The following is a 25,696-nucleotide window of genomic DNA, read 5'->3' as shown; positions in this document are numbered from 1 at the left end:
CTACAGAGCTTTTCCTACTTGAAACTGAAATCCTTACTATTCATGATAAAAGAGGAACTTCTACAGTTTTGGCTTAGAATAAATCCTGGTCTTGTAAAACACATTTACAGCAATAGGATAATAGTGAGTGTTAATTTTTCTTGGAGCTTGGAGAATACTGGGCCAAAGAAAGAAAATGGGTTTCTTTCATAGATCGTTCAACTCCAGGTCAGTTTTGCACCTTGGGATTACAGTCAACCATTCTACCTGGTTTTCTTTTGCTCCAGTTTATGCATCACTCTGGCCCTTCTGCTGAATCAGTCACCTATGGAGCCAAAAGCCTTTCAAGGCCTTACTTAATGCAAAGGGGTGTACCCCCTGCTTGCCACTCCACGGCTCTTGCACTTCACGGGGTCATTTCATTTGCTTTCAAACAAATTGCGTGAAAAGCAGGTGTAGAACATGACCAATGTACTTTGATAGTACTTCAGGGCTACTTCGTGCTCTTTCCTCACTGCTGCGAGTGACTAAACAAGGCATTGCTGAAAGATGACTGGGTTTGATAGCTCTTGAAAAAAGATGGGACAATTGAATGGAATAAAAAGCACACATAGGTTTTTAGCAAGATCTTATCAAATCAAATAAGGGTTTGGATTGGAAGAGATCTTTAAAGGTCATCCAGTCCAACCCCCCTGCACTAGGCAGGGACATCTTCAACTAGATCAGGTTGCTCAGAGTCCCATCCAGCCTGGCCTTGAATGTCTACAGAGATGGGGCATCTACCACCTCTCTGGGCAACCTGTGCCAGTGTTTTACCACCCTCATTGTGAAAAATTTCTTCCTCTTGTCTAGTCTGAATCTCTCCTCTTTTAGTTTGAAATCATTACTCCTTATCACAACAAGCCCTGTTAAGAAGTCTGTCTCCGTCTTTCTTGGCCTGTAGGGAAAGCACCCAGCCAACATGGCAAATGAAGGAATCAAGAAAGGCAAAAAAGAATGAGCCCATCAGTGTAATTTGGTCCCTAGCTCTTTCCAAGAGGAAAGGACACATGAAATGTCCTTCCAAGTCTAGGCAGCAGTCCCTCAGTCCAACAGCTCATTGATATGCCGCTCTAAGGCCCGATCACTTTGCGTCTCGGCATTTTCATAGGGTTATAGACACTTGTCTTTACTAAAACCCTAAGTGTATTGCTTCACAAGCATTTTTTGGTTGAAAGGCCAGCTGAAGCAGTTTCAGCTCACTGCTGTCAGACTCAGGTATTCTCCATAGCTCCTCCTGATTCATGCAGGACAAGTGTTGGGCAGCTGCAGGGCTGAGCAAAAACATAGGAGTGAATTCTCTGAGTAAAAATATTCTTTTACTCAGAGATTTTGCAATGAGATCAGTTCTCAGTTCACTACACGCCTTCACTAAAAGTTACATTTAAGTTACCTTTAATCAACAAGTGTTTTGGAAGAGCGAAGTCTACAAGGGGATGGATCAATCTGATACACTCAAAACTGAATCAAGTGTTTTATTTAAAGTTCCTTCATCAACATGCAGCAAAATAGGCTGCACTGCCATTAAAAAGTTACATTTCTTTGTTATAACAGCTGGCCTTGCTAACTGGTTGTCACTGATTAGTTGGTAAAAAGCTTTATTTTATTCTCTGAAATTCTTTAATATTAGAGAAGAGCTTTACTTTCCCAGAAGTTTATTGTTTGCTATTACATCCTTTCAGACTGATCTTCTAACAGCACAATATTAAACAGCCTGTGTTTCAACATATATGCTGTACTTTGTGATTCAAAGCAAAGTTCTTGTACCAATATATAGCCTGCTATACCAATATATACCTAGTGGAGTATTTTTATTGTGATGTATGTAAATCAATATGTTTATGTACTTATTTTGGAACAAAATTCTAATAAAGATTAGTACAGTTTTTTAGTGATGAGCACAGATAATTATCTGTTGAACTTACCTGTATATCTATTCAGAGTGGTTTATACAAGGCATAGAACTCTGTGGAACTCAAAAATTGAGGACAGACAATATTTTTTTTGTGAAAGCTTAGAACTCCACTTGCAAATGTTCTTTTCAATAAAAAAACCCCAACGTTTAAAAGCAAAATATTTATATAACTGCTATTATATACACCACCGTCTAATACCTGACATTCACAGAGATAAAATTAGCATTAACATATATTTTGTGCTTTGAAATCTACAGACTTCTATCACTATATAGAGCACACTGAAGTTCAACAGTATTTTATTAATATCTTTGTTATGGTAAATATTAATCCAAACTGTCACATATTTCCCAGGTGTATATTTTTGGATAACTAAGGACAGATGTTAATTTACGCAGGGGTATCCTGCCTTTACAACTAATTAATTTTTATATTCCAAGGACTAAATTATGAAAAACAACTGTGGGGAGCTTTGCAGTTTAAAATCACTAGAATAAACCTTAGCATAAAAATCACAAAACTGTGTTTACATGTACATACAGTTATGCACATTTTCAAGCATTTCTAAGAAAACAGGTAGCATAAATGTACACTCACGATCATTATATCATTTGCATCTTTATGCAAAAATGTAGTGTCCAGGAAAGCAACTGAAATCACACATCCAGATTTCTCTTCATGAGAATGAGTAAGTATATTCATAGACACTATGACAAAAAAATCCTGCTATGGTCATCCAGTTTGATCTCCTGTATATCAGTACAGAGCCCACAGAATCTCCTGCTGGATTATCTATCACCTGTCATCAGAAAGCCCTATCACCTCATGTTAATGACTCCAAGTTCATTGCCTCCCTTAACTTTTGCTTACAAAGGTTAAGGGTCCTGGTTGCTAGGACATAATTTCCTTTGTTACAGTTTGATGAGTTAAATCTTTTTTGTTTAAATATCTACCTACAGATATCAAGTCATCTCCAGAGTTCCTAGTTGAATGCCTTTAGGTGAGGTAAACTCCCAACAGGGTTTCCCAAACCCTGGGTTGTTTTTAATCATCTTCTGAAATTTCTCAAGTAATTCCAATCTTTCTAATGGCAAGACACCAAAACCACAGGGTTTTTTTGCTGATATGACGTGCAATAATTACTTTGCTACTTAACTTTTTAGGCATTCAAGGAAAAGTCTACCCTTTATTGACAGCATTATGCTGAGAGCTTACACTGAGATGATCTACTATGATCACCCTAAATCCATTAGGTCACTGCTTTCCAGGACAGTCTCATTATTCTGCAGCAGAGACAGATATGTTTCTCCAGTGCCAGATATATTTCATTTGGTTCAAATATATTTCATCTGGTTATAATAAAGTGCATTTTACTGGAATGTGGCCATTATACCAGGGGATTCATATCATTTAATAACTTCAACTTGTTCTTCCCACCAGTTATCCAAACCTATCAGATCCTAATGAGCCCCATTTGTCTACATCTTGCCATTAGAAACTCTAGATCTTGATGCCTCAGTGAGACAGCTTTTAATTCACTTAATGTGTGCCCTGACAATCCTCTATGCCATTTTTAAAATTACAGTGTCATTTTTTATTACATTTAATGTCTTTGGGAATCCAAGTTTACTATAATAATGCAAGTTGCAGAAAAATATATCCCTAAGTTTGGAAGCTGTACTGAAAACAAATTTTGAGAATTTTTTTCTCACCACAATGGAAAATTCCCTCCACCTCCCAAATATTTAGTTAAATGTGAACTTTTCTGAGATGAACCAAAACATTAGTCAGTAAAGTGACATGAGCTTAAGCCTTAACAGCATAAGGAGATAATGGCAGCTTTGGATTTAAGCACATGCATTCAAAAAATAGGAAGCCTGAGTCTAGTTCCAACTCTTCTTAACTGCATTTGATCTCTCCTCTCACTATCCAACAGTCACCTAACTTCTGGTAGAACTAATGTTAATCTCTACTTTTGTTTCACTATTTGTAAATAATGAAATGCAACTGCAAAAGTTTCCATGCTAGAAAATGATTTTATCTCATTTACAGCAAAAAGCAGTCACATGAAATGGTGCAACTTCATCTATGGGTATTACAATGTATCTGGTCAAGACCATCAAACAGGCCTGGAAAAAATCTGTTTAGAGGAACACAATCCTTACTGGTATCCCATTTCTGAAGTGGACATAGAACTGTCTCAAACTAAAATACCTAGCTAGCCACTGGTAGGGTGAATGAGAGACAACATATCTTCTTTAATATACATAAGTGTGCGCTGGAGAAATTTGGAAAAAGACTCATATCCCAAGCAGACAAAAGCTTTATGACACTCCTTAGACAGGTTATGTGAGATGGAGAGAGATGACTTTTTAAGTCCAGTTTATACTACCACTCCTGAGATATCAAATGAAAGAAAGACACCAAAAGTTTCTCCAGAAGATTCACGAATCTGGAATTAAAGTCCCCCAGATGTTCAACCCAGATTCACTTTCAGGACAAAAAAGCATGCATTTCTGCGGAATTCACTGCTCACTGGGAAAAATGTCCAACTACAAATATCATGTTGCTATTAACCAGATATATAATTGGTTAATATGCTTGAGCAACACCTCATAACTACCTTACTCCATAGAGAAACCAATCTTAGCCTTGCTCTAAACTCACACACATTGAAAAAGATGTTTCCAGTACTGCCATTCTCTATCAAGAGCACAACACAAATACTGAATTTGACTGACAGAAATTGAATGTTCTTGTGCTAATGTCGTAAAGGTTGCAATCAACATTGGCTGCTCTAAGCCTGATTCTGTCATTCTTATTCGTACTGAGTAGTACCTGACTCTAGCGAAACGAAACTTTCACAGCAAAAACATATTGCAGAAGCAAACCTCTCCTTATTATCAATTCTGATGAAGCTGTTTTCCAAATCTTAGGAACACTTATTTTCAGGATTAATGAAAACTAACTGTTCAGCCATGAGAATTTGCTCAGTGTAATTAATTTTACACACTAACAAATATTGTACAGTTTGGAATTTTACAGGAACACAGTCTGAATTTCTTGATTCTACAAAAAACTGTTTTTTTCCACAGGTGTACATTTGTGCAGAATGGGAAAACTAAGTTTTTCTTCAATACCTGTTGAAGTCGTCAGCAGAATGTCTTTGACTGAAGAGTTTGAAGACTAGTACAAGAATGAAGAGGGTGGAAATCTCACTTTCTCTCAACAATTAGTTTTGATTTATCAGCAGTAGACCTTCCACTGCAAACCTTAGAAAAGACTTTGCAGATGCATAGTGGCAAAACATTTAAGTTCTTGCCACAGGTCACTAGGGAAGAGTTCAAGCCTTGTCCCAGACCAGATGAGCTAGAAATGAGCACCTAGTGCTCCTGTTGGCAAGCTGAAGTGAGTGAAGTAATAGTAGCCACACCACTTAGTGTGCCATTGGCTACAGAAACTGGCACAGCTTAAGTAGATTACAGCAAAGGAATGTATATACACATACATCTACACTGAATATGGCTTAACTGAGTAGCAAGTTTGCTAATTGTCTAAGTTATTCGCCTGTCATGTACATCTGCCAAATGGACTGACTGCAGGTGGGGATCCTCTGTGTCCGAGGCTGTGAGACCTGTGGAAGTTTGCTGAGTGGGTTAGTTGAGTTCGGCACTCCAGACAGCAGACTCGGGCTTTTGAGCTCTATGTCCATGCCAGGACTACAGATAGGTCAAATTACACTAAATGTCTTCGTCTTTTCAAGGTTCTTGGAAGCTAGTGATGCATTAGAAATTTCCAACCAGCAGTATTTGTAGGACCTGTTCTCAAGAGAAAATTCAAGCTGACTCTTGTCAGTCACCTGGGAAGCCAAATTTCTTCTCATAAAAGCTGGCTAAGAAATGGTTTGGTGGTTGTAAATGCAGTCTTCTGTTTCCTAGCATCAGTATCCCATAAAGAAGAAAATTATTTTTGCCAGCTCAGAGAACTCTCTCCTAAGCTGGAGTATTGTGGAAGTGGTAGATATTTTCTCCAGATCCCTTCTTTTTCCATTAACAATCTCTATGTATCCTTCAAAACCTCTCCACAGAGAATCAGCACACAAGGAAACTACTACAGGTAATAAGGGGGAACTGTCTTCAGAATGACAGCTGAAGAAGACACATGAGGCCCTGTCAACAGATGTTTTAGTGATACTAAAATCACAAAAGAACCACAAACCTTGATTTTGGATCATACTGCCTTGGCCATCTTCATCCCTCTTTGCTCAGTGTGTACAGAGTATCAAAGGAGAACACATCCAGCAAGCAGAAGAGATTTAATTACTAAATGACAGTAGTTCCTAAAAAAGCATGTGTTGGCTCCTATTTTTTAATAACAAAAATTACATTACGAGAGGAAATAATTATACATATTCTCTCTCTCTCTGATATATAGTCACAAACTTAATTAAAGACAGAAAGAGGAAGGAGAGGCTGAGCTGAAAACATTAGCAATGCTTCTTTAAAATGTTTTTCTTTCCTTCTTTAACACAACAAATATTTTAAGCTGTAATAATTTATACTCTTTTAAATGAGTACCTATTTGATTTCAAATTTTGTCATCATTGGTATAAAGCTTTAAAAATTATTGACTTCCAGTTATCTTTGGACCTTGCTGATAAGGATACATTTTTAACTGCTATCAGAGAAGCTGAAGGATTTAGAAAGTAAAGTCTGAAGTAAAAGAACTGAGAACCTAGATCTCATTTCCATAAGACAAGATGTACACTGTCATATCTGTTCTGCAAATGATGGTTGTTGGGAGATGTTGAGATGCCAAAGCGACCAAATTTTTTTCAGATATTGTTGGCTTTGAAAACAGCCTCTTTAGACTCCTACATCTGACTACATTTGGAACTGTTACCCCCATTTCTTTTTTTCTTTTTTTTTTCTTGTAGAACACCAACCAGAAGGTATCAATTTAAAAGAACTCAAGGTGTCTCACATAGCTTCCCTTTTTGCATTGTTAGTTTTCCCACTACCAAAAACTAGCTTTACACCTGGCTGCTATTATCTCAAAGTAGTCAAAGGATGTGGTAAATATTATCCACATATAATTTATTAAAAGCTGAGTCAAAGAACAGGTGTTGCTATTGTAAAGATTAATTTTGCAGCTCTTCTGCTCAGACTCATAAATTATGAACTCCTGGGCCCCCTCAACACTAAATCACACACACAACATCCACACACATTTATTAACTTTAGGGTGAAAAATGATGTGCAATCCTGCCAGATGCTCTACCTACAAGCACTGGCATCAGCAAGCATGCCAAGGCCCCCACTGACTCTCCACTTTACAACTGGGAATCGGCAGCTTCTCTTTGTCAGCAGTGGCGGTTCTGCACTTTCTGCTTGCCAACAACACTAGCATATAACCACAAATGGGGATGATACCATTATTATTGTTATTTTTAGTAATTATCATTGTTAGATTTCATATACAGAAAGTATTGCTTTGATCAAACATTTCTGTTCTACTACTTTAGTTATATTAGTAAAAAGACTGACCTACTATAAAGGGTGCAGCAGTTAACTACACAGGCTTATAGACAATCTTAAAAGAGCATATTACAGCTGCAAATCCCTCTTTGCTACAGAAACTATAGCTTACAGCTACCTTCTTTCTCTTCTCCATTCTCAGTGCCATCATATTGAGGAAAAACAATTCTTATTAGTTAGGTAAATATAATCTCTACTGATCTGGGTGTCAGGATCAACACTTTTATCTACAATTTACCACTCTGTCACACTGAGCAGTGGCAATGATCTTCCAGGATTCTTGGAATCTTACAGCACAGAGTCTTGGATGCTCACCAGTCCCCACAGCTGTGCAATCCAGTATAGGAGCAATGAAAGAACCATGCTGTGTATCTGATGCGTCCTGAAGCATCCGTCTCCCTGATCACATAATCAGCACCAGGCCATGTGTGCGCAGCCAGCCCTACCAAGGTTGGTGGGACTGTACATTCATCAGCAAAAATACAAAGGAAAATTCACAGGCACAGAGGGGGCAGGTACCAGGCTCTGCCTCTGGCCACCACTGGTGAGCTTCAGCCGAAAGTGAAAGGTTCACGTGCAAGTCAAAGTGGACTTACCCATTTGGACTAAAACCAGCTGGACCCATAGAACTTCATTTTAACACCGTACTAGTGTTAAAAAACTAGCACTAGCACTATCTCACTACGAAAACCGAAATTTCATAGTCAACCCCTGCACTAAGTATGGCCTTGTGAAACTAGTATATAAATAACAAAAAATATTCTTTAAGTAGAAAAATTTAAAAATACATTCTGTTTATCTGGCATGATTATTATTAACCATCAGTCTCTTACACAGCTGTTCCATTCTGTGAAGAAACTGGCCTTTTTTTTATTTTAACTGCATATTTAAAGCAATTTTAGTATAATGCATTATGTTTTCTACATATGCTGATTAAATTGCCTATTCTTTTTAAGCATATCTCCTAAAATATATTAGGAAATACTTTGCATATCCACCCTTGCAGGTCACAAAACTAATGTGAATTTTAAAAGAAAATGCAAAACATTTGTTTTCAGCAAGATCTTTTACAGGTACCTTACAGGTACAACTTGCTACAGTTTGAATGTACTGCAATTTATAGCATGTTACTTGCTTTTACTTGTTCTGTCATTCAGGTTATGATCCTGCTGACCTTTACTTTCATAATTAGACAACTGCTTCAAAGAGTGTAGGATATTGAGGATTACTTGTGTCACTAAAAACTTTTTTCCTACAGAGGAATTCAAAGAACACAGGCAAAATAGAGATAATGCAGTCAGAAGGAGTCAGGCTCAACCTTTCAGAGCTACTGGGGTGTGGGGGGGGTTTGGTGGTTTTGTTTGTTTGGTTTGATTTGTTTGGGGTTTTTTGGATTTTTGTTTGGGTTTTGTGTGTGTATGTGTTGTCTTTTTTTGTTTTTGTTTTGTTTTGTTTCTTGCCAGTCAGTACAAATTTACTAAACAGACTATCTATTGAAACTTCATGCTTCTTTTCTGGAACAGCAACATACAATTCGTTTCACTTAGCTAAGTAAACTGTGGTCTGTGATCATTTTGTCAATGTTCAGTGAATGTAGGAAAGTGTATGTAAATCAATTCCATAAAGTTCAGCCCTCGAACAAATGAATAATTGGTACTTACAAGAACAGCTCCTGTGAGCAGGCATGACATCTTCACATGACCTGACGATATGAAAAACTGTAAAAGTTGGAGGGTTTTTGACATATTATCTGGTCCTAACAAATATACTTACATTTGTCTTGGTCAGCTTCCACTCCTTCACTTTCTGTGTCACTCGGCAATATCCAAGGCTGATGAGCAAGCTGAAGCTGTTGTAAGAATTCATCCTGCCACAAACAGATCTATTTTAGATAAAATGACAGAGAATGGTTCTATATAAATGCAGACTGTAGCAAACACTCTAGCCTCAACTAATTAGAGAGGAGAGAGCCTTTAATAAAAAAATCTTGCTGTGAAATAAAACCAGAATGTAAGGAATACTCAGGCTCCATAGAACTTTTAAAATTTATTTATTTTTTATTTATCTATTCTGAAATAAAAAGGCCTCTTTAGCTATCTATCTGCTATAGCCACAGATATACACACACTCATCCTAGAAATGCAGTGACATGGAACAAAATCTTAATGCAGATGTTCCATCTGTCCCTGAAGTTTTTGGATTATGCCTAGACATGCCATGCACAATTTGCTTAAGTAAGGCTTTGATTTTTCAGAACTTACATTGTCTTCAATCTAGTATGAACGAAGACCTGAAACTTGATTTAGAACCTACGGTTTTATTGGAGAAGGAGAAAGCCTAGGAAAGAAGAATACTATGGAAACTTTTGTCTCCAAGATACCATAAAACTGTAAGCATCAAAATGTAAATGTTTTGCACAGTTGAAAATCCATACGCTGCTGAACACATGCTTTAAAAAATGTTTACAATTGTCTCCTTTTTTACATAATGTATATATGTATGTATATAAAAATATTTTTGACACACATACATATGTGAGCATGTACATACATAGACATATAAAATACTTTGACAGGTTCCTTTGCAATATTCAAGGTGAGAGATGAGACTGGAATGCATAGTTTTATATTCAAAAGCCATTCAAACATGCAAGTCTAGTTTCTAAAAGAGAACTTAAACGTTGGCCAGATATCATAAAATTACTGGCCAGATTCTTGCAAGCACCTGAAAGAAAAGGGGGACAATAGCCCTCTCATCTTTTATACCAGCTGAAAAACAGAATCTACATATTCAAATTTAAATTGTAATGCACAGCACTACAGCATAATTTTTATTGTTAGGCTACCTGGTTTAAAAACAGAACTCAGGCTTGTTTAAATCCATTCTTGGAAATCCGAGGCCGTTCAATCAAGATCTAGCTCACTGGGAGTACATTATTAATTCTTTCAGTAATCTGTTAAAAAATCCACGACTGGCTGCAGTGGCCCAACATTAAGCCCTGGCAGGAGCTCCAGGCCTGCAGCATGCATTGCCATTTCAAGTGTGCTCAGTGTTTGAGAAGGTTGAACTGGGCAAAGTTTTTTGGTCCATGGAACAGGATTCTTGCAGTAGGAGCCAGTGGCTCTCACACAAATCAGCACACTTTCTAAACTTCCAAAAACACAGAGCAAAGAACTGAGCCAGGCAACAGAACAGAATGGAATAACTGACCAAAAAGGGACTTCTTGACATCGAGTTGTGCTCTATACACCAGTAAATGGGAGAATTTCTGTTAATCAATGCTGTATTTAAATAAGCTGAAATTTGCCATTGTTGACAACGACAGACCAGTAAAGATTAGTGAATACCACTTTAAACTATCTGGGCAAAGTGATTGTAAAATTCCAAGTGTTCAGAAAATGAAATGGCAAACAATGGAGTCAGCAGTATTTTCATCTCAACAGCTATTGATAATCATCACAGAATTGTGTCACTATAATAAAATCCATCCTAAAGAGATAAGCAGGATTCAACATTCCTTTGTCAATTTATACAAAACACCAAAGGATAACGTAAATGCATAAAAGTATTCCTGCCAAAGGATTTGGAACCCTGATTTATTCATTTTATAGAGATAATAAAACTATTTCTCTAGGTAGCATTTCTTTGCTATAATTCAATTCAGCCTTGAACAGAGCTGATAATAAAACACATCTGTTAGAACTTTGTAAAATTATGTGTGCCAAGAGGCAGAAAGTCATCCACAAAATCTCAGATCATTATAAGTCTTGAGCATTAAGAAACCCCAAAACATTCTTAACAGCTGTTACGTTAAGCACTTGCCAAATTATTTAAGATTTGTGCTATAAAAAGATTAAACCATCCTGAGCTATAGCATGAACTTTCCTAAAACTTAAAAAGAACTCTGAATTGCATTTATCAGTAATATTTTTGTATTTTAGACTTCTGTTACTCAGAAATACATGACAAACTAGGAAGCACATACAAAACCTACAGTGAAAGTTGCAAAATAATTTACATTAATTTACATTATCAGCTTTGAGTTTTACACACTTGTGTTCTGTAAAAGCACATAGAAAGCCAGAACTTTGTTGTTCTTCTCCTACCCAGGACGCCTTTGACCTTTTGTCTCCACGGTCAGAGAGAAGCTGTGACACAGAGAATGAAACCACCTGGCAACAAATAGGGGGACACCTCTAACATGGCAAAAAAAAAACACTGAACAGAGATACTTCCTGGGTATGTTCTGTCTAAACCCACTTCTCTACGTGACCAGGAACTTCAGTGGCAAAGATAACTTAAAAGACCTCCCAGAATTTCCAGTACAACACTCCAAACATGGGGCGGGGAGTGGCAGATTGGCCAGACCTGTTAGCTACTTTCCCACATTCAAGAGCCTTTACAGCTTGAGAGAGGAAGGACTTCAGTATGAATGTGTCATTTTAGCAGTTTTCCCCTTGGAAGCAGAGCTAGTCCCAAGATGAGTTTTCATTAAGTCAAAGGTCACTTGTGCATGTCAGGAAAGGATAAATAGGGTTTGAGCCAGGTCACTAGCAGCCAAAGTGCTATTGTACCCAGAAAGCAGAGAGAAAGAAAAGAATTTGTCGCTTCTAGAAGGGATTATAACAGAGAATAAAATCCTGCATAGAAATGCTGAGATTTGACACCAGCTTTACAGTGGGCTTGCTGGATGAAACTGGACATGCTATTCTAAATGTAAAACAGGGTAATAATATTGCTCATTTCTTAAAGTTGTTGAGATGTATATGTATATAGATTAGAAGCATAATATGATACTTTTTGTAAGAGCTATCAGCAAAGCTTGGGATTTGGCAAACAGACATAACAAATCCCAGCAGTTGGAATGGGACGCATGGTTATTAGTACTCTAACTACAAAAAGGCTGTGGAAGGAAGCATTTTTAATTGCCTGCCTTGTTATAGGAAAGATCAGAAGTGTTGGACAGACTGGATGTTCCTTGGTGGAGATGCAGTGCCCATTGCAAGGTGCTTTTGGGAGTCTAGACAATAATTCTAGTTGACATAATGTGACTACATATAAGTTAAGAACAGGACTAGGAAGGAAGGAAGGAAGGAAGGAAGGAAGGAAGGGGAGAGAAGTGTTTAGTGAGAAACAATGAAACCATTTCTTCTGAACATTTTTAGTTAAAAATTAATTTCAATTTTTCTTTTCTGGTATGTGAGAAAATTCCATCACACGAGCACACCCACCCCTCAAAACAGGAGACAAAGGGCTTTTGTTTGTCAAAAAAGCAAAATTGTTACAATTACATATTTTTTTCCATGGAAAACTTGTGGTTTGAAAATGCGTCAACTGTCAGTGAAGATACTTTCAACAGAACTGTAGTCACCTTCAGTCCTTGTGTCTTAAGTTGGATATCCAGTTCTAGGTGAAGAAGTAGCTCGAGTTACAGGATTAGGACACTGCCATTCAAACACCAAATGAGGATTTTTTTCTACCACCAAATTTAAGTAAGATTTCCTCTCCAAATTCTTTAGTTTTAGAGTAATGTGTGCCTCATTTCCTTTCTTTCATACTAAATAATGGAGGCCGTATACTTAATTGCAAGATTACACTAAGTATCAAATATCTGATTTTCCTACAAGCATCTCTAAGCAATATCAACAACATTTTTATTTTTTTAAAAATTCATTAGACTGATAATACATTGTGTCAAGTGTCATACCCAACGGATTTTTGAAACAAATTATACTTGTGAGAAACAATTCTCTAAAGGTCTGATATTTTTGTCAGTCTTGGAATAAAGTTCTCCAGGCTTTGACAAATGGATTACAAAGAGATTGGTAATAAATAGTGGGAACTGACTTATTCTATTATTAAAAAATTAGCAATCTAGACATACAGGTCCTTCTCAATTCAGTATAGAAGGACTGGCATTTCCTGAGAAAAAAAAATCACCTTTGTAAGGCATGTAGCTGAGATAGACAGCGGGGCTATTCTTTCACAGACAGGTGCTTTTAGTTCCACTGCCTACACCCTAAAGTTATCCTTAAGGCAGCTAACGTTAGCAGAGGAGAATCCCACTCAAAATTTACAAGGTACTTTAACTTTTTGTTTTGTTTTGTTTTAAACAGAAACTAATCCTGTAAAATCCATTAATATGGCACAGGAAGTTTTTATGCTCTGAATCAGCCTAGTTAACACGCACATAGTACTAGACAGTGATTCAATGAGGTTGGACATTTTTTCATTGCCGTTCCATTTTGTGTTTCAGAGATTTTGTCCATTCAGTGATGCCCAACAGATCATTCCAATGTGTTGAAAAAATTAAAGAAAAAGCAGACCAAGGAAATATTATGCACTGCCGGTGCAGCAGGGAAAAAGATACCCTAGAATCATAAAGATAAGATAAAAGCTGTGTTTAATAATTCAGAGGTATGCAGCTCTTAGAAACTGTTAGGCTAATAGAACGGCTATACATCATGCAGGTAAAGTCCTACAGAGCTCATGGAAAATTTGGGGGGCACGAGTGTTTCAGTATGGTTTCTGTAATAATCCTGATATTGTCTAATCAGTACCTCACAAAGCTGAGCAGTATTTCCTTGCTAATTTTCTCATCCTCATATTTCAAATTCTTTTCAGAGTGGTAAGTTACTTTAGGTATACTGATGTTACTTTAACATAGAACACAATCTAGTCTTCATATTATAGGAGCTCTTAAACATAGCAAAAACATTAAATCGAAAATCTTACTTCTGATAAACTGCTTCTCTGAGTAGTGACAGTTCCAACAATGTCTCCACTCATTTGCACAGAGAGCCCTGAAGCAGCGCTGAGGGTCCTCCCCATTTGGCTCTTAGATGTCAAAGATCTGCTTCTTTGCATACTAATGATTCCTTCCCTATTTCCTTGGTTGCTAGGGGTAAGAGGACGTGACAGCAAGCTATTCGGGGTCACAGGTCTGCTCCCCGGAGCTGATGGAGTTGGTGGCCTGTTGGTTTGTGTCCCAGGTGTTGGAGACCTACTGTTAGCAACACTGGAGACCTGTGTTCTGCTGTTAGTGGGCAGCGGTGGTGATTTGTTTCCTTGAAGCTGAATGTTCTTCCCCGTCTGAGTTGGCACTTGAGGCCTCGGATTTTGGCCTTGTGTAGTTTGAAGATTGCCTTGATGGTCAGATGTAACTAAACCATGATGTTGGATACTAGGGCTTCTTGAGAGCCTTGCTTCTTCCCACAGCGCTAGGTCCTTCTCAATTTCTGTGCATACACACACAAACAAAAAAGGAAGAAACTCACTTTCTGTTTCTCTCTGGTTTAAAACTCCTACTGATTTTCTCCAGCGTAAGTGACAACCTGAAACTGTGTAGAGAGCATCTATTTACCCTTAAAATAGAAAGCATCAGAATTAACAGTTCAAACGTTTGACAAGCATTTCCTCAACATTTTTTTACATTTGATTTAAGGCAAACACAGCTATCCCACAGAAACAAAACATTACCATTTCATTGGCAGTCAATACAACCTATGAAAATCCTGCTCATTTCTTAAAAGCTACCTCTCTGTGGCTTTTGCAGTTTCTCATTACTATCAAACCAAGATGGAGCAGTGAGCTAAACTTGCCATCCTCAGCTGCAGTGCAGTGACTTTTGCTTCTGGCCTCTCTGTCTATTGCCCAACCAAAACTCTGGGGGAAATGACCCTTGAACTCTGGCACATCTGGATCTGTGATCCTGTTTCAATCTGAATTTTGTGCTCTGTCCTGCTGTCAGTGCCACAGCAGGTGATGGGGTCAACAACATCTAGAATCCGAGGTGAAAAGATAGCCACCATTTCGTGGTCAAGTCCCTACACAGCCCTTAACCAGCCATAAGGAATAAGATCCTATTTAAAAACAGAACAGATCACGATAGCGCTGAAAAGTGTCTTCTGAATTCATTTAAATCATATTAACACTTCTAATGAATTAAATCAGACACATCCAACAAAGTTAGGCAAGGGTCGCTGGAATTTATGTTAGCATTGCTAACATATTGAAAGTCCTTGCAAGTAAAAAGTCAAGCCTAAGAACAGTTTACTCAAGTTTATTTTATCTTACACAATTGTCATGAATTTTCACTCTTGCTGGCATGTATTCTACCATAACTTGGTTTTTGATAGGGACAGTTGGTTATCGTTAGAACAGCAATGGCATTTCCCATTAAACCGTGTAAGCCACAGTCCCAGAAGCTGTAAATCAGCAAGGCTCTATTGATTTAAACATCTATTAAGTGAACTTACATAAAATTAGCATTTCATCTTTATAAATATATAAATAATTTCAGGTTCTAGAGGTCCCCAAAGAAACAGATTCTAAATTGCATACTGGAAAATCAAATTTTCTTTCATTTGTGTTTACCGGTAGGTATAAAAGGAATGCTGTATGTAAAATAAAGACATGCCACCTTTAACATTAACTTATTTTGTAGTAACGCTGTGAAACTGGAAAATAAGCTCCATTAATGTCCTGTTACTAGTCTAATCCAAGATATTTCACACATTTCAAATGCTATTACTAGAAAAGCTGATAAAACTAAAATGGTTGTGAAAGCCTCAGTTAAAATTGTATCAATTCATTAAAGATTAATTGTTTTGCTGTTAGCAAATTTCAAAACATAGCTATTATTTCTAGCACAGAGTTGGTAATATTTCCAATTACTACCTTGCTGACCTCTTAAAATTCATTATTTCCATTTTGAAATAATTATGTCTTGAAGTACTCTTCCATTATGCTTTTAAAAAAATCGATACACATCACTTTGGAACTTGTAAGATGCCTGGAAAAAAAACAGGGGCCAATAAATGACAATGTGGGCTAGCTGACTTAAACCAAATGAGGAATATGTTATTTTAAAGATTCATCCTAGCCTACGTCTTTGCAAAATTACAGACATCTAACTTCCCCACGATGATTCAGTATGCTAAGAAATTATCTAAATATCGAATGATTTAATAAGAGTTAAATAAACACTTCATTCTGGTTCATGTTTCCTTAATTCCATGTAGTAATCAAGCCTGCGGACAAACCAATTATTGTAATCATTTCTCCACATATAATTAACATGTTTCCATAGTGTAATTATTCAGCTTTATTTAGCACACATCCTCTTTTTGATTTTGCTTCAATATCAGCTTTTCATCCAGAAGGAAAAGGAAAAAAAAACATCACACATCTTCAACTTTTCAGTATTATCTGATCCATAGTAAATACCAGAACTGAATTAAGACTAAGGAATTTTAAAATCCCTTGTCAATGCCATTTAAAGGAAAATAAAATGCAGGCAACAGAGCAACACAAAGGCATTTTACTTTCATATGAGAAATACCAGAACAAGGATATGATTAATAATTTGCTTACAAACTGTTCATATATTCAACAGTTCTTCTTGTGACAAAATATATTCCAGAAGTATCCAATGACCACAGAGTCAGTGTAACAAACCGAATTGGCAAGATACTGCAATTAACTATCAAAAAGAAAAATATATTCTCCACTTGTGTGTGATATGAAGCAGCCGCAGTAATATAAGAGACTGGACCTTAGAGAAAAGTATTACCGATCCATATGTAGAGAAGGAAAAGCAAATTGATTGCTTCAATACCTGATTTTATAATCAGGTATGTAAATATCAAATATCAAGGTACTGAAGCAGTTGCTGGCAGTTGGTGCTAGTGCCTAATTTAGGCACAGGCACCAAACTATGCCTTATGTTAGGAGTGAGTTTTATCCAGCACATAGTCTATAAGAGAAAGCCAGGCTCCTTAAGAGCATGTATCTGAGACAGGGGACCACACTTCAGGATTAGACAGGTATTCTAAGTCATAATTCAGGCATCTAAACGACTGCCAACTATTGTGTAGAATTAATAGGTTCCAGTGTGATGGTAAGAGAACTGAAACAGGGAGTCTTGCTGATATAAGAGACACTTGAACTTTTGCAAATGTATCAGACAAATAAGGCTAAGTAAAACCAGAGCATTATGAGCTGATTTCTTCATGGAAATCGCGTTATCTTTGTCTGAGACAGGAATGATTGTCTCAAGCAGCATTGGTGTTATAATGAGACATGAATTATTAGGAATACAAAAGTTCAATGTCTAATAATCAGGTTGTTTTCTTGTGAATTTCTCAGGCAGGAAAAAGTTACTGAATGGCAACCTCAGGTTACAGCATTACTGAAATAATGGGCCACAAGCCAAATGACAAGAACAGTATTGATGTGAGAGAGAAGACCTTGCAGGTCCCACAACAGCAGACCGAATCTCAGCGACCGCGTGAATGTCAGCTTACAGTCAATTCAGTATTTAAAATTCCATATTCTATTAAATATGGTAGTTATTACTGTCAGCTTTGTCAAGGGAGATCTGAAGGAACTGCATGTTTCAGAGCACAGTGCATACCAAAACACCCTGTAGGACCATAGAAGTGTGAGCAGTCAGGACATAAATCAAAGCAGGCAGATCTTCACCAGACCCCTCCTGAGGGACAACTGCAGCAACACAAGGGAATGCAAGTGCTACCTCAGTGCAAGAGGCCTCTGGGGTACCCAGGTCCCTGCTCTGCCACCGAAACCTGATGCCCACAGCAGGGCCTGCTGGTCTCCTGGTTCCTACTAGGTGTTCCTGGCAGTTTCAGCTTGGAGAGGGGGTTAATGGATTTTCAGTCTAGTGTGTTAGTGGCTGCATCTCTAATAGCTACAATGCCTTGAACCTGTCAAAAAAATTGAATGACAGTATCTCTGTTGTCAGAAACAAAACCCGCCTAAAATATCTTAATTTGTAGATACCATAATTTTTAGTTCTTGTTCCATTACAAGCAAACAAATTTTCTAATGAGCTTCCCTCATTGTGCCCGTAGCTTTGTCTTCTGCCTTGACTTTAGCTGCAACAGTCCCTACACAGAAGTACAACAGCTGTATTTCTCTTTACAGAGGATACAGCTCCCAAGCCTTTCACACTAGCATTATTGGCAGGATAAATGCCCAAAGATTTTTAGAAAATCACGCTGAAAGTGGGAAGTTCTCTGTCTCACTCTCTGAAAGAAGGGTTAGATACATTTCATTTCTCCCTCCACCTTATATATACCGTCTTATGTTCCAGTTTTCCATTATTTTTCACAGAGTTGGCCCATGAAGCACAGCTTTCGCCATATGATAAATAGCAAGCATAATACAGGACTACCACACTATAGGTCTATGTCATACCTTATAACTGAAGCTGAAGATAGCAAAATGCTGATTACATAAAGCAACAAATTGCAAACTATATTTTAGGATATCCCTTACTAATTTTCACAGAGCTCTGAAACATATTTTCATTGAAAAACAGGGGGTTTTGTGTGACCTTTTAGAAATGTATAACCCACTACACACAAGTCAATAGACTTCACTTAGCCATAAGTCTCATGAACAAGGTGGGCTTTTCCTGCAAAGCCATCTATTCTCAAGCTAAAGGTCCACTGCAGTCTCTTCTCAAGACTTTTCAACTGTAGGTGAAGCATCAGTATCTCCTTACTGCATAAGTGTTGGTGAAACAGGAAAACAACAAAGGTGCACTATTAAGCTGTCAAACTGCAGTATATTTAACACAGTTTAATTACTGTTTAATTACTGCATTTACTGTAATTACAGCAAAGTTCGTTACATCTACAAACACAACTGTGATGTTTCTCTTCACTGAAGAAAAAGAGAAGTTTAAAGTTTTTATCTGTTTTCATCAGCATGTGAAATAGATAACTTTTTCCTTTGTCTAAATAGTGGCAGAGCTAGCTGGGTGACTACTACGAGGCATTTTATTATCCCTTGCTACCATACATACCAGCCAGGTGTTTCTCCATGGTCTGAAGTTCTTTTGCTGCTAAGGAGTCCTTAAAGAGTTTCTGCCTTGGGGAACCTCCAGGTCTGACAACCATGGCATCCAGGGTCCAAACTGTCTGAGACTTTCACAGATAAAAAGAAAAGGCAACACTTTTAATCTAGTTTCAAATTAACATGTGAAACAACAATTTTAAAAAAATGTCCTAATTTAGAATAGTGAATCTGGTGCTTTTTATACAGAATATATAACAAATTGCAACAATATTGCAAAATATTACAAAATATCATGTCCTACCTTAAATAACTTTAATAGTAGGCATTACTTAAAATCAACAGTTCCAAAGTAATTAAAATATATACCTTCACACAAGCTCTTGTTCCACACTGAGACATCATAACAGGACAAATTCTTCAATGATTTACATTCTGCACAGTTTCATTTATTTAGTGGGGGTTGCACTTTAAACTACCATAACATTTGGCAACACATCTCTGCAAAGCAGAACTTCTGGAAACATCACAGAATTTCCTAATCAAAGTTGCTAGTGCTGTTTTATCACTGCAAGAAGTTTTCCTTTCAGGAACAGCAACTAAATCACCAGGGCAACACAGCAGTTTGGAAGGGATGCCAGCAAACAGACCACCTCCACAGGCACCTCACTATTGAACACTGTGCTATTCAAAATTATCTGCACTTTCTGGAACCCACTCAATACAGTTTCAATAAATTATTTAAAAATATACCATGAGGTGAACTTGATACTGTTTTTTTAATGTTTATTTGAAGTATCCCCAAAATATATGACCAAGTGTGCAAGGCTTGGTCATAAAAACAACAAACGAAACCATTCTTTTTTGTCTTCCTTTTTAGAAAAGTAAGCATAATTCTACAGAATTAATATGTTATATGGGATATATTTTACATCATTTTAATATGTTCCAAATAAACACTGCCTTGTATGTGACCCAACACTGTGAACCACACATGTTTAAAATATGTTATCATAGATTCATATTTATAAAGCAACAGCAATACTGTTATGCTGCATAGGGTTACATTGAAAAGCCTAGTCATATTTACCAGCATACGAAATAGTTCAAAGCTGCAGATAATTCTGTTGGTATTAACTCACAACACTTTTAGAACACTAATGACATTTTTTGACTTGCCAAATGTGTTTTACACTAGTTCTGCTCTGGGTGAAGTTACCCATATTCAATCCCAGGTAAATACAACGGAACAGCTAAATAAAACAGTAAGTTACTCAAAGTGGAACTACTCCTGCAAACACGTCTATGCCAGACATATCACTACACCTGATTCACCTGTTCCCTCAAGAGATTCTGAGAATTTGTTACTTCAGTCCTCATTATGAATTCTCCATCCAAACCATAATCTGGCTTGTTAAGGTTTCTACAGAATATTAACCTGTATTAAATTACTCCCATGTCTAAATGTCTAATAGATATTAGTTACCCAGCATCAATCTCTAGATGGAAGAATATTTTATTCTGTGAACAATCCCTCTGAAATAAATGAAATTCATAAGGGATGGGAAGGGGGAATAGGACCTGTAATAAAACTCTAATATTTCAGCCTATTGTTAGATATACTCTAGTCCTCAGATTTTTATGGCAGAAAAAGACCATTTTTGTGTATGTTTTATAGTGTATATTTTTGTATGGGAGAAAAAACAGCAGGACTTCAATAAAGACTATGGTGGAAAAAATCCCCAATGTTGTTAGGATGAATCCTTTTTGAATATACAATTTCATGTACAAATACAACTCTGATGAAATATAAAATAAAAAACTAGTCACTACTCTATGGTAACACTGGAAGACCAGACTGCTCTTCTAATATTCTTCACACTAACTGTTCAAGTTCATAATAATCATATTATTATGGGTTTTCAATAACTCCCTGACCTCTTAAAAACACCGACTTTCAAATGTTAGCCTGGTGAGAGGCTTTCACCCTCTGTCTCCTATTTTCTGGAAGTGAAATGGAGTTATCTTTCTCTTCTACAAACCTCTACTGTTTCTTCTTACCTTCTGCCTTTTCCTCTACTGTACTTCTTTCCTTTAAGCATAGCAGGCATGTAAGACACAACTAAAGTGACTGTCTGCGCAAAGGCAGCTCCCCATTGCCTGTAGCAGAACTTAAGATAAATGGCAAAAAATGATTCTTCAACTGTAATAATCATAGTGCTTTAGCTGTTTATAAAAACATAACCAACATTTCAGTTAAATCACTTGCAATTACGAGACTCCAAATCACAAAGATCATCAAACACAGCAATATCTTTCTATGTTTCAATACAAGTTTTAAAATCTTGTACACGTTCATGTGAGACATATGCCTGTGCATAAGCACATACAGGCATGCAAAGTCAGGCATACACAGGCACTTAATAAATATTTGTGTCTGTCTTCATCCTGTTAACACACAGCTACAAAGACACACAGAGTTTGTGTTCAGTTCTGGATGTAGCACAGATATTTACATTCTTCCTAAGAATAAATATTAATCTTGTAAACTATTTAAAACAAATACATTTACATTTATTCAGTCTCTACCATTACACATTGTTATATGTTCAAATAACCTTTCAAACACACAGTTTCAACATGCTGTGAAATTAATGAGGTCATTTTGGACTAATTTTTTTCCTAAATTTTGCAACTCTTCCTGTGCACTTTTCTGTTGTATGTAATATCATAAGCTTATGGCATTTTGTTAGGTTATAACTTCATAAAATACCAGAACAGTATTGCAATACTAGCTAGAGAAGACAAGATATTCAATATTAGCGATTTAATGTAATGACAAATTATGTGCTTGTAATAGTGTCTTTGCTCACTTGATAGAAAACAATAGCGATCTGGAAAAAAATGGTACAAAAGTCTGTGACATTAAAACTGTAGTGTAATCATTTTTGTTCCTTCTCTGAAGAAAAACCTTTCAGGGCTAGAGCCAACAACATTTTTGGAGGCAGGGTCTGGTAACCTTTTTTTCTATATATCTTAATAATGCTGAACATAAAAAAAAAAAAATTCTTAGCAATTTGAGAGTATGAGTTCATCTAAGTGAACAATGCATAAACACAGACAGAGGTTTTCAGTGTTTCCAGCACACAGTTTATGCAACAGCCTTATTCCTAAAAGATAAACGTAAGCTGAAAGTAGAGGATGTTATCAAGGAGGCTTTGGAAGCACATCAGTTCAAATGCAAGAATAAATGAAGTTGTACAGCTCTAGCAGAATTCACTGGTGCCCCCTCTCCACCGGATGGATGGCAGCAGTTCAGATATGTCACTTAAGAAAGAGATTCAGCCTTCCAATCCATTTATTTAAAACTTCTTATTTGTCTTGTCCAAAAACTGTCCTTTGTCTGCTGGCCAGGAATTGCAGAGATAACACATGAATGTCAATTAACTTGTAGTTTAATAACAATTACAGTAGACTGAATGTAGTTGAAAAACAGGGCATATATGTATGAAGACTGTGCATATAAGTAGTCCTTTGAATTCCTTCAATATCTTTCAAACTACAATTGCCCTTGATCATTCATTAAGCTCTATAAATATTAGCACAAAATTTATAAATGGCCTATTTATATTAACAAGATTAACAAGATCTGAACATGAGGATGTTCCTGAAAGACACCCTTGTCATTCTAACTTGTAGAAACAGCTCTGGTCCCCGTTCATCACCTTCAAACTTTGAAGGTGAAGCAATGTCTCTTTGCACCAGAAATATGTTCAAACTAAGCCCTCAGGATACATTTGTCAACTTGGAAGGTCAACTGTGTGTCCATTTCTCAAGTGGTTTTCTTTACATATCATAACAATTCATACACAATACATTCATTAGTGCTTTCTTTACTTAGATCACTTAGCCAAACTACTGCTAAAATAAAAAACTACAAACAATAAAGCCAAAGGTAATCTCCCTCATCACTGGTTCCCTGAACTTCTGCAGAATTGCATAACTGAGTGGGAATACCACAGTGGAACAGAAATACAATTAAGGAGGTCATAAATAAGAAAGTTTTTCCAAGATCATTATATGTGCCTCAATATTCAGCACAATCTTAGTTTGACAACATATATCAGCATAGCTTTTAGCCCTAAAAAAATGCAGTGTGGATGTGAAATGTCTTAATCTTGCCATCAAGCTGACGTGACACAGGCTGTGTAACACCCACTGACATCTGGGCAGTTCTACAGAGGTGCAACATTTCAGAATGGCTAAGGACAAGAAGGCGGCCTCCAAATTACCTACAACATCATCTTGATGGAACAACATCATCTGCTTGTCAGAAAATAAATTACTCTTTCTTGCTGACCACAAAAAGTGTTACTAAACTGCAGCAATACGTCATTCAGAGTGAAACATGCTAATACTCATGCCCATTCCTGCACACACAACATCTCTTTTCAGGTATGGAAAGAGTCCCCCACCTTACAAGAGAAAGCACTTTTTCATTTTTAAAGATTATATGAACAGCATGATCATGATGAATCAAGGAAAGGAGCTGAAACCCAATTAATTAGTTCTTGACAAGCTGAAAATATATGCAATGAATTTTGATTGAACTTTGTCTTCTACATAGTTTTGCTAATCAACTGCAAATTTTATTGATAACTTCAGGAGACAGTACTGTAGGAAAGACAAGCACACTTAGCCTTCTAAGTATAACCTACCATTTCTATGCTGAATAGCTTAAATATCTTAAATACATACATTTGAGTGATATCCCTCCAGATACAAAAAAAATATCCCCTTTATGGAATAATTTATTTGCAAGCGTCCCTTCTGTTCTGACCAAGCAGCTGGCAAGGACAGTTGTTATTCAGGCAGCGGAACTTTTTGTGCAATATTTTGTTTGAAGGTTCTTCACACAACATTCATCTTCTTTAAGAGCTCACCAAATGTTTAATCTTTCAGCTTCCGCAGTCTGTCCAAGGACATAAGATGAGCTAGTCAACATGTTTTTTTGGTACTGTAAAAATAATAAACCTCCTCAGAGCTCTGTTGCAATATTGGCAGAAACCTCTAATCCGCACCTTCCACATTAGGGCCTGTTCTACTTGAAATGCCATGTAATTGAAATTACAAGCTTTCTGCTTCCCATGGCAGTCAGCCAGCACATTTTACACTAAACCTTACACTACAAAAATGGCACTTTGAGTTAACTTACACATAGTCTTTCTGTTTACAGGCAAGAGAGGAGGTAATATATGGGCACTTGGGAATCACATTTGTTTCAGTTTCTGAAATGGAACCAGAACATCTGGTTTTTTTTCAGTCCTGTTTTATTTACTGTTTATTTTTTGTCATGCCCGAGAAAACAAAATTTCAGACAGGTAAATAGAAGGCACTCCTTGATTTTTTTGTTTATTTACATATTTTTTAAAAAAAGTTCAGAAAACCCTTTCCATTTAAAATTACATTTTAGAGGATTCAATGTTTTCAATAAAGAGCATCCGCCCTTCCATCTGCCCCATGAAAAAATCTCCTTGGAAGCACTAACCACACGCTGGATGCAACACCTGCAAGGGGGTCTGAGGAACTGGACCTGTGGGGAGCAGGAGCCCTGCTGGAAGCAGCCCCTACTCCTGGGGCAGGGAGATGGGGCACCCCCCACATCACAGGGGGCAGGCAGGCACCCGAGGGGGCTGGAGGTTTGCAATATGCAACAATATATTAGCAAAAATAATACCAGCAAGTAAGGAGTGAAAAAATATTTAAGTACTTCAGGTGCTCTCTGAAGTAGAAGAGAATTTTAAAAGTAAGAAATACTTATTTTGCAGCTGTATGTACAAAATGCTGTGTCTATTTTATGAAATTTGTTTTAAAATAGGGAAAGCCACAACCAAAGAAGTCCAAGGTATGTAATTCAAACTACTGGCTTAACTACTTGCAGGAAATATCACTTATGTCCCAAGAACCTTAATATTATGTTCTTCTACTATCTTGTAGTGTTAATTTAGCTAATAGTAAATAAATTTACACATTTTCAAGGTTTTTTTTTACTAGCTGTGGAAGAGTTGCACTAATCTAATATTATCCGTTATTATTTTTACAGAAGATTTAACATTAAAAGTTAAAATTAAAGATTTTAACTTTATGTGCCTACATTTCCACATACTTACAAAAGCCAACTTGGATTTGAAAACTTCTGTATCAGAACACACTACTTTTGTGTGTAATATATAAATATGACCTTTAAAATTCATACTACCTCACAAGCACACTGCTGTTCTTCCTGATGTGGTAGTGGGACCTAAAAATACTTGTTTTAATAACTAAGCTGCTAAATGCTAAACAGTGATCCCAATCCAGAAAACAGTTTGTAGATTTAGTTAAATACTAAAATTAAATACT

At 36.9% G+C, this 25,696-nt stretch overlaps 1 protein-coding gene across 7 annotated transcripts in view; it reads right to left on the bottom strand.

Annotated features, from left to right (window-relative positions):
• C2H8orf34 (chromosome 2 C8orf34 homolog) overlaps positions 1–25,696 on the bottom strand; it is a 156,254-nt gene that overhangs the window by 2,988 nt on the left and 127,570 nt on the right. For 3 of the 7 annotated variants that reach the window (XM_065053733.1, XM_065053730.1, XM_065053734.1), the window contains 4 exons: positions 19,305–19,425; positions 14,207–14,709; positions 9,245–9,353; positions 9,133–9,173 (listed from right to left, as the gene is read on the bottom strand). In XM_065053733.1, coding sequence (XP_064909805.1) covers positions 9,133–9,173; positions 9,245–9,353; positions 14,207–14,709; positions 19,305–19,425 — 774 coding nt within the window. The remainder of the gene's footprint in view (positions 1–9,132; positions 9,174–9,244; positions 9,354–14,206; positions 14,710–19,304; positions 19,426–25,696) is intronic. The other 4 variants (XM_021284108.2, XM_065053735.1, XM_065053731.1 and 1 more) reach the window with 3 other exon arrangements.

This window comes from Columba livia, chromosome 2 (assembly GCF_036013475.1).
Source record: "Columba livia isolate bColLiv1 breed racing homer chromosome 2, bColLiv1.pat.W.v2, whole genome shotgun sequence".
NCBI classification, from domain to species: Eukaryota; Metazoa; Chordata; class Aves; order Columbiformes; family Columbidae; genus Columba; species Columba livia.
This window is presented reverse-complemented; position numbering and strand designations above follow the sequence as displayed.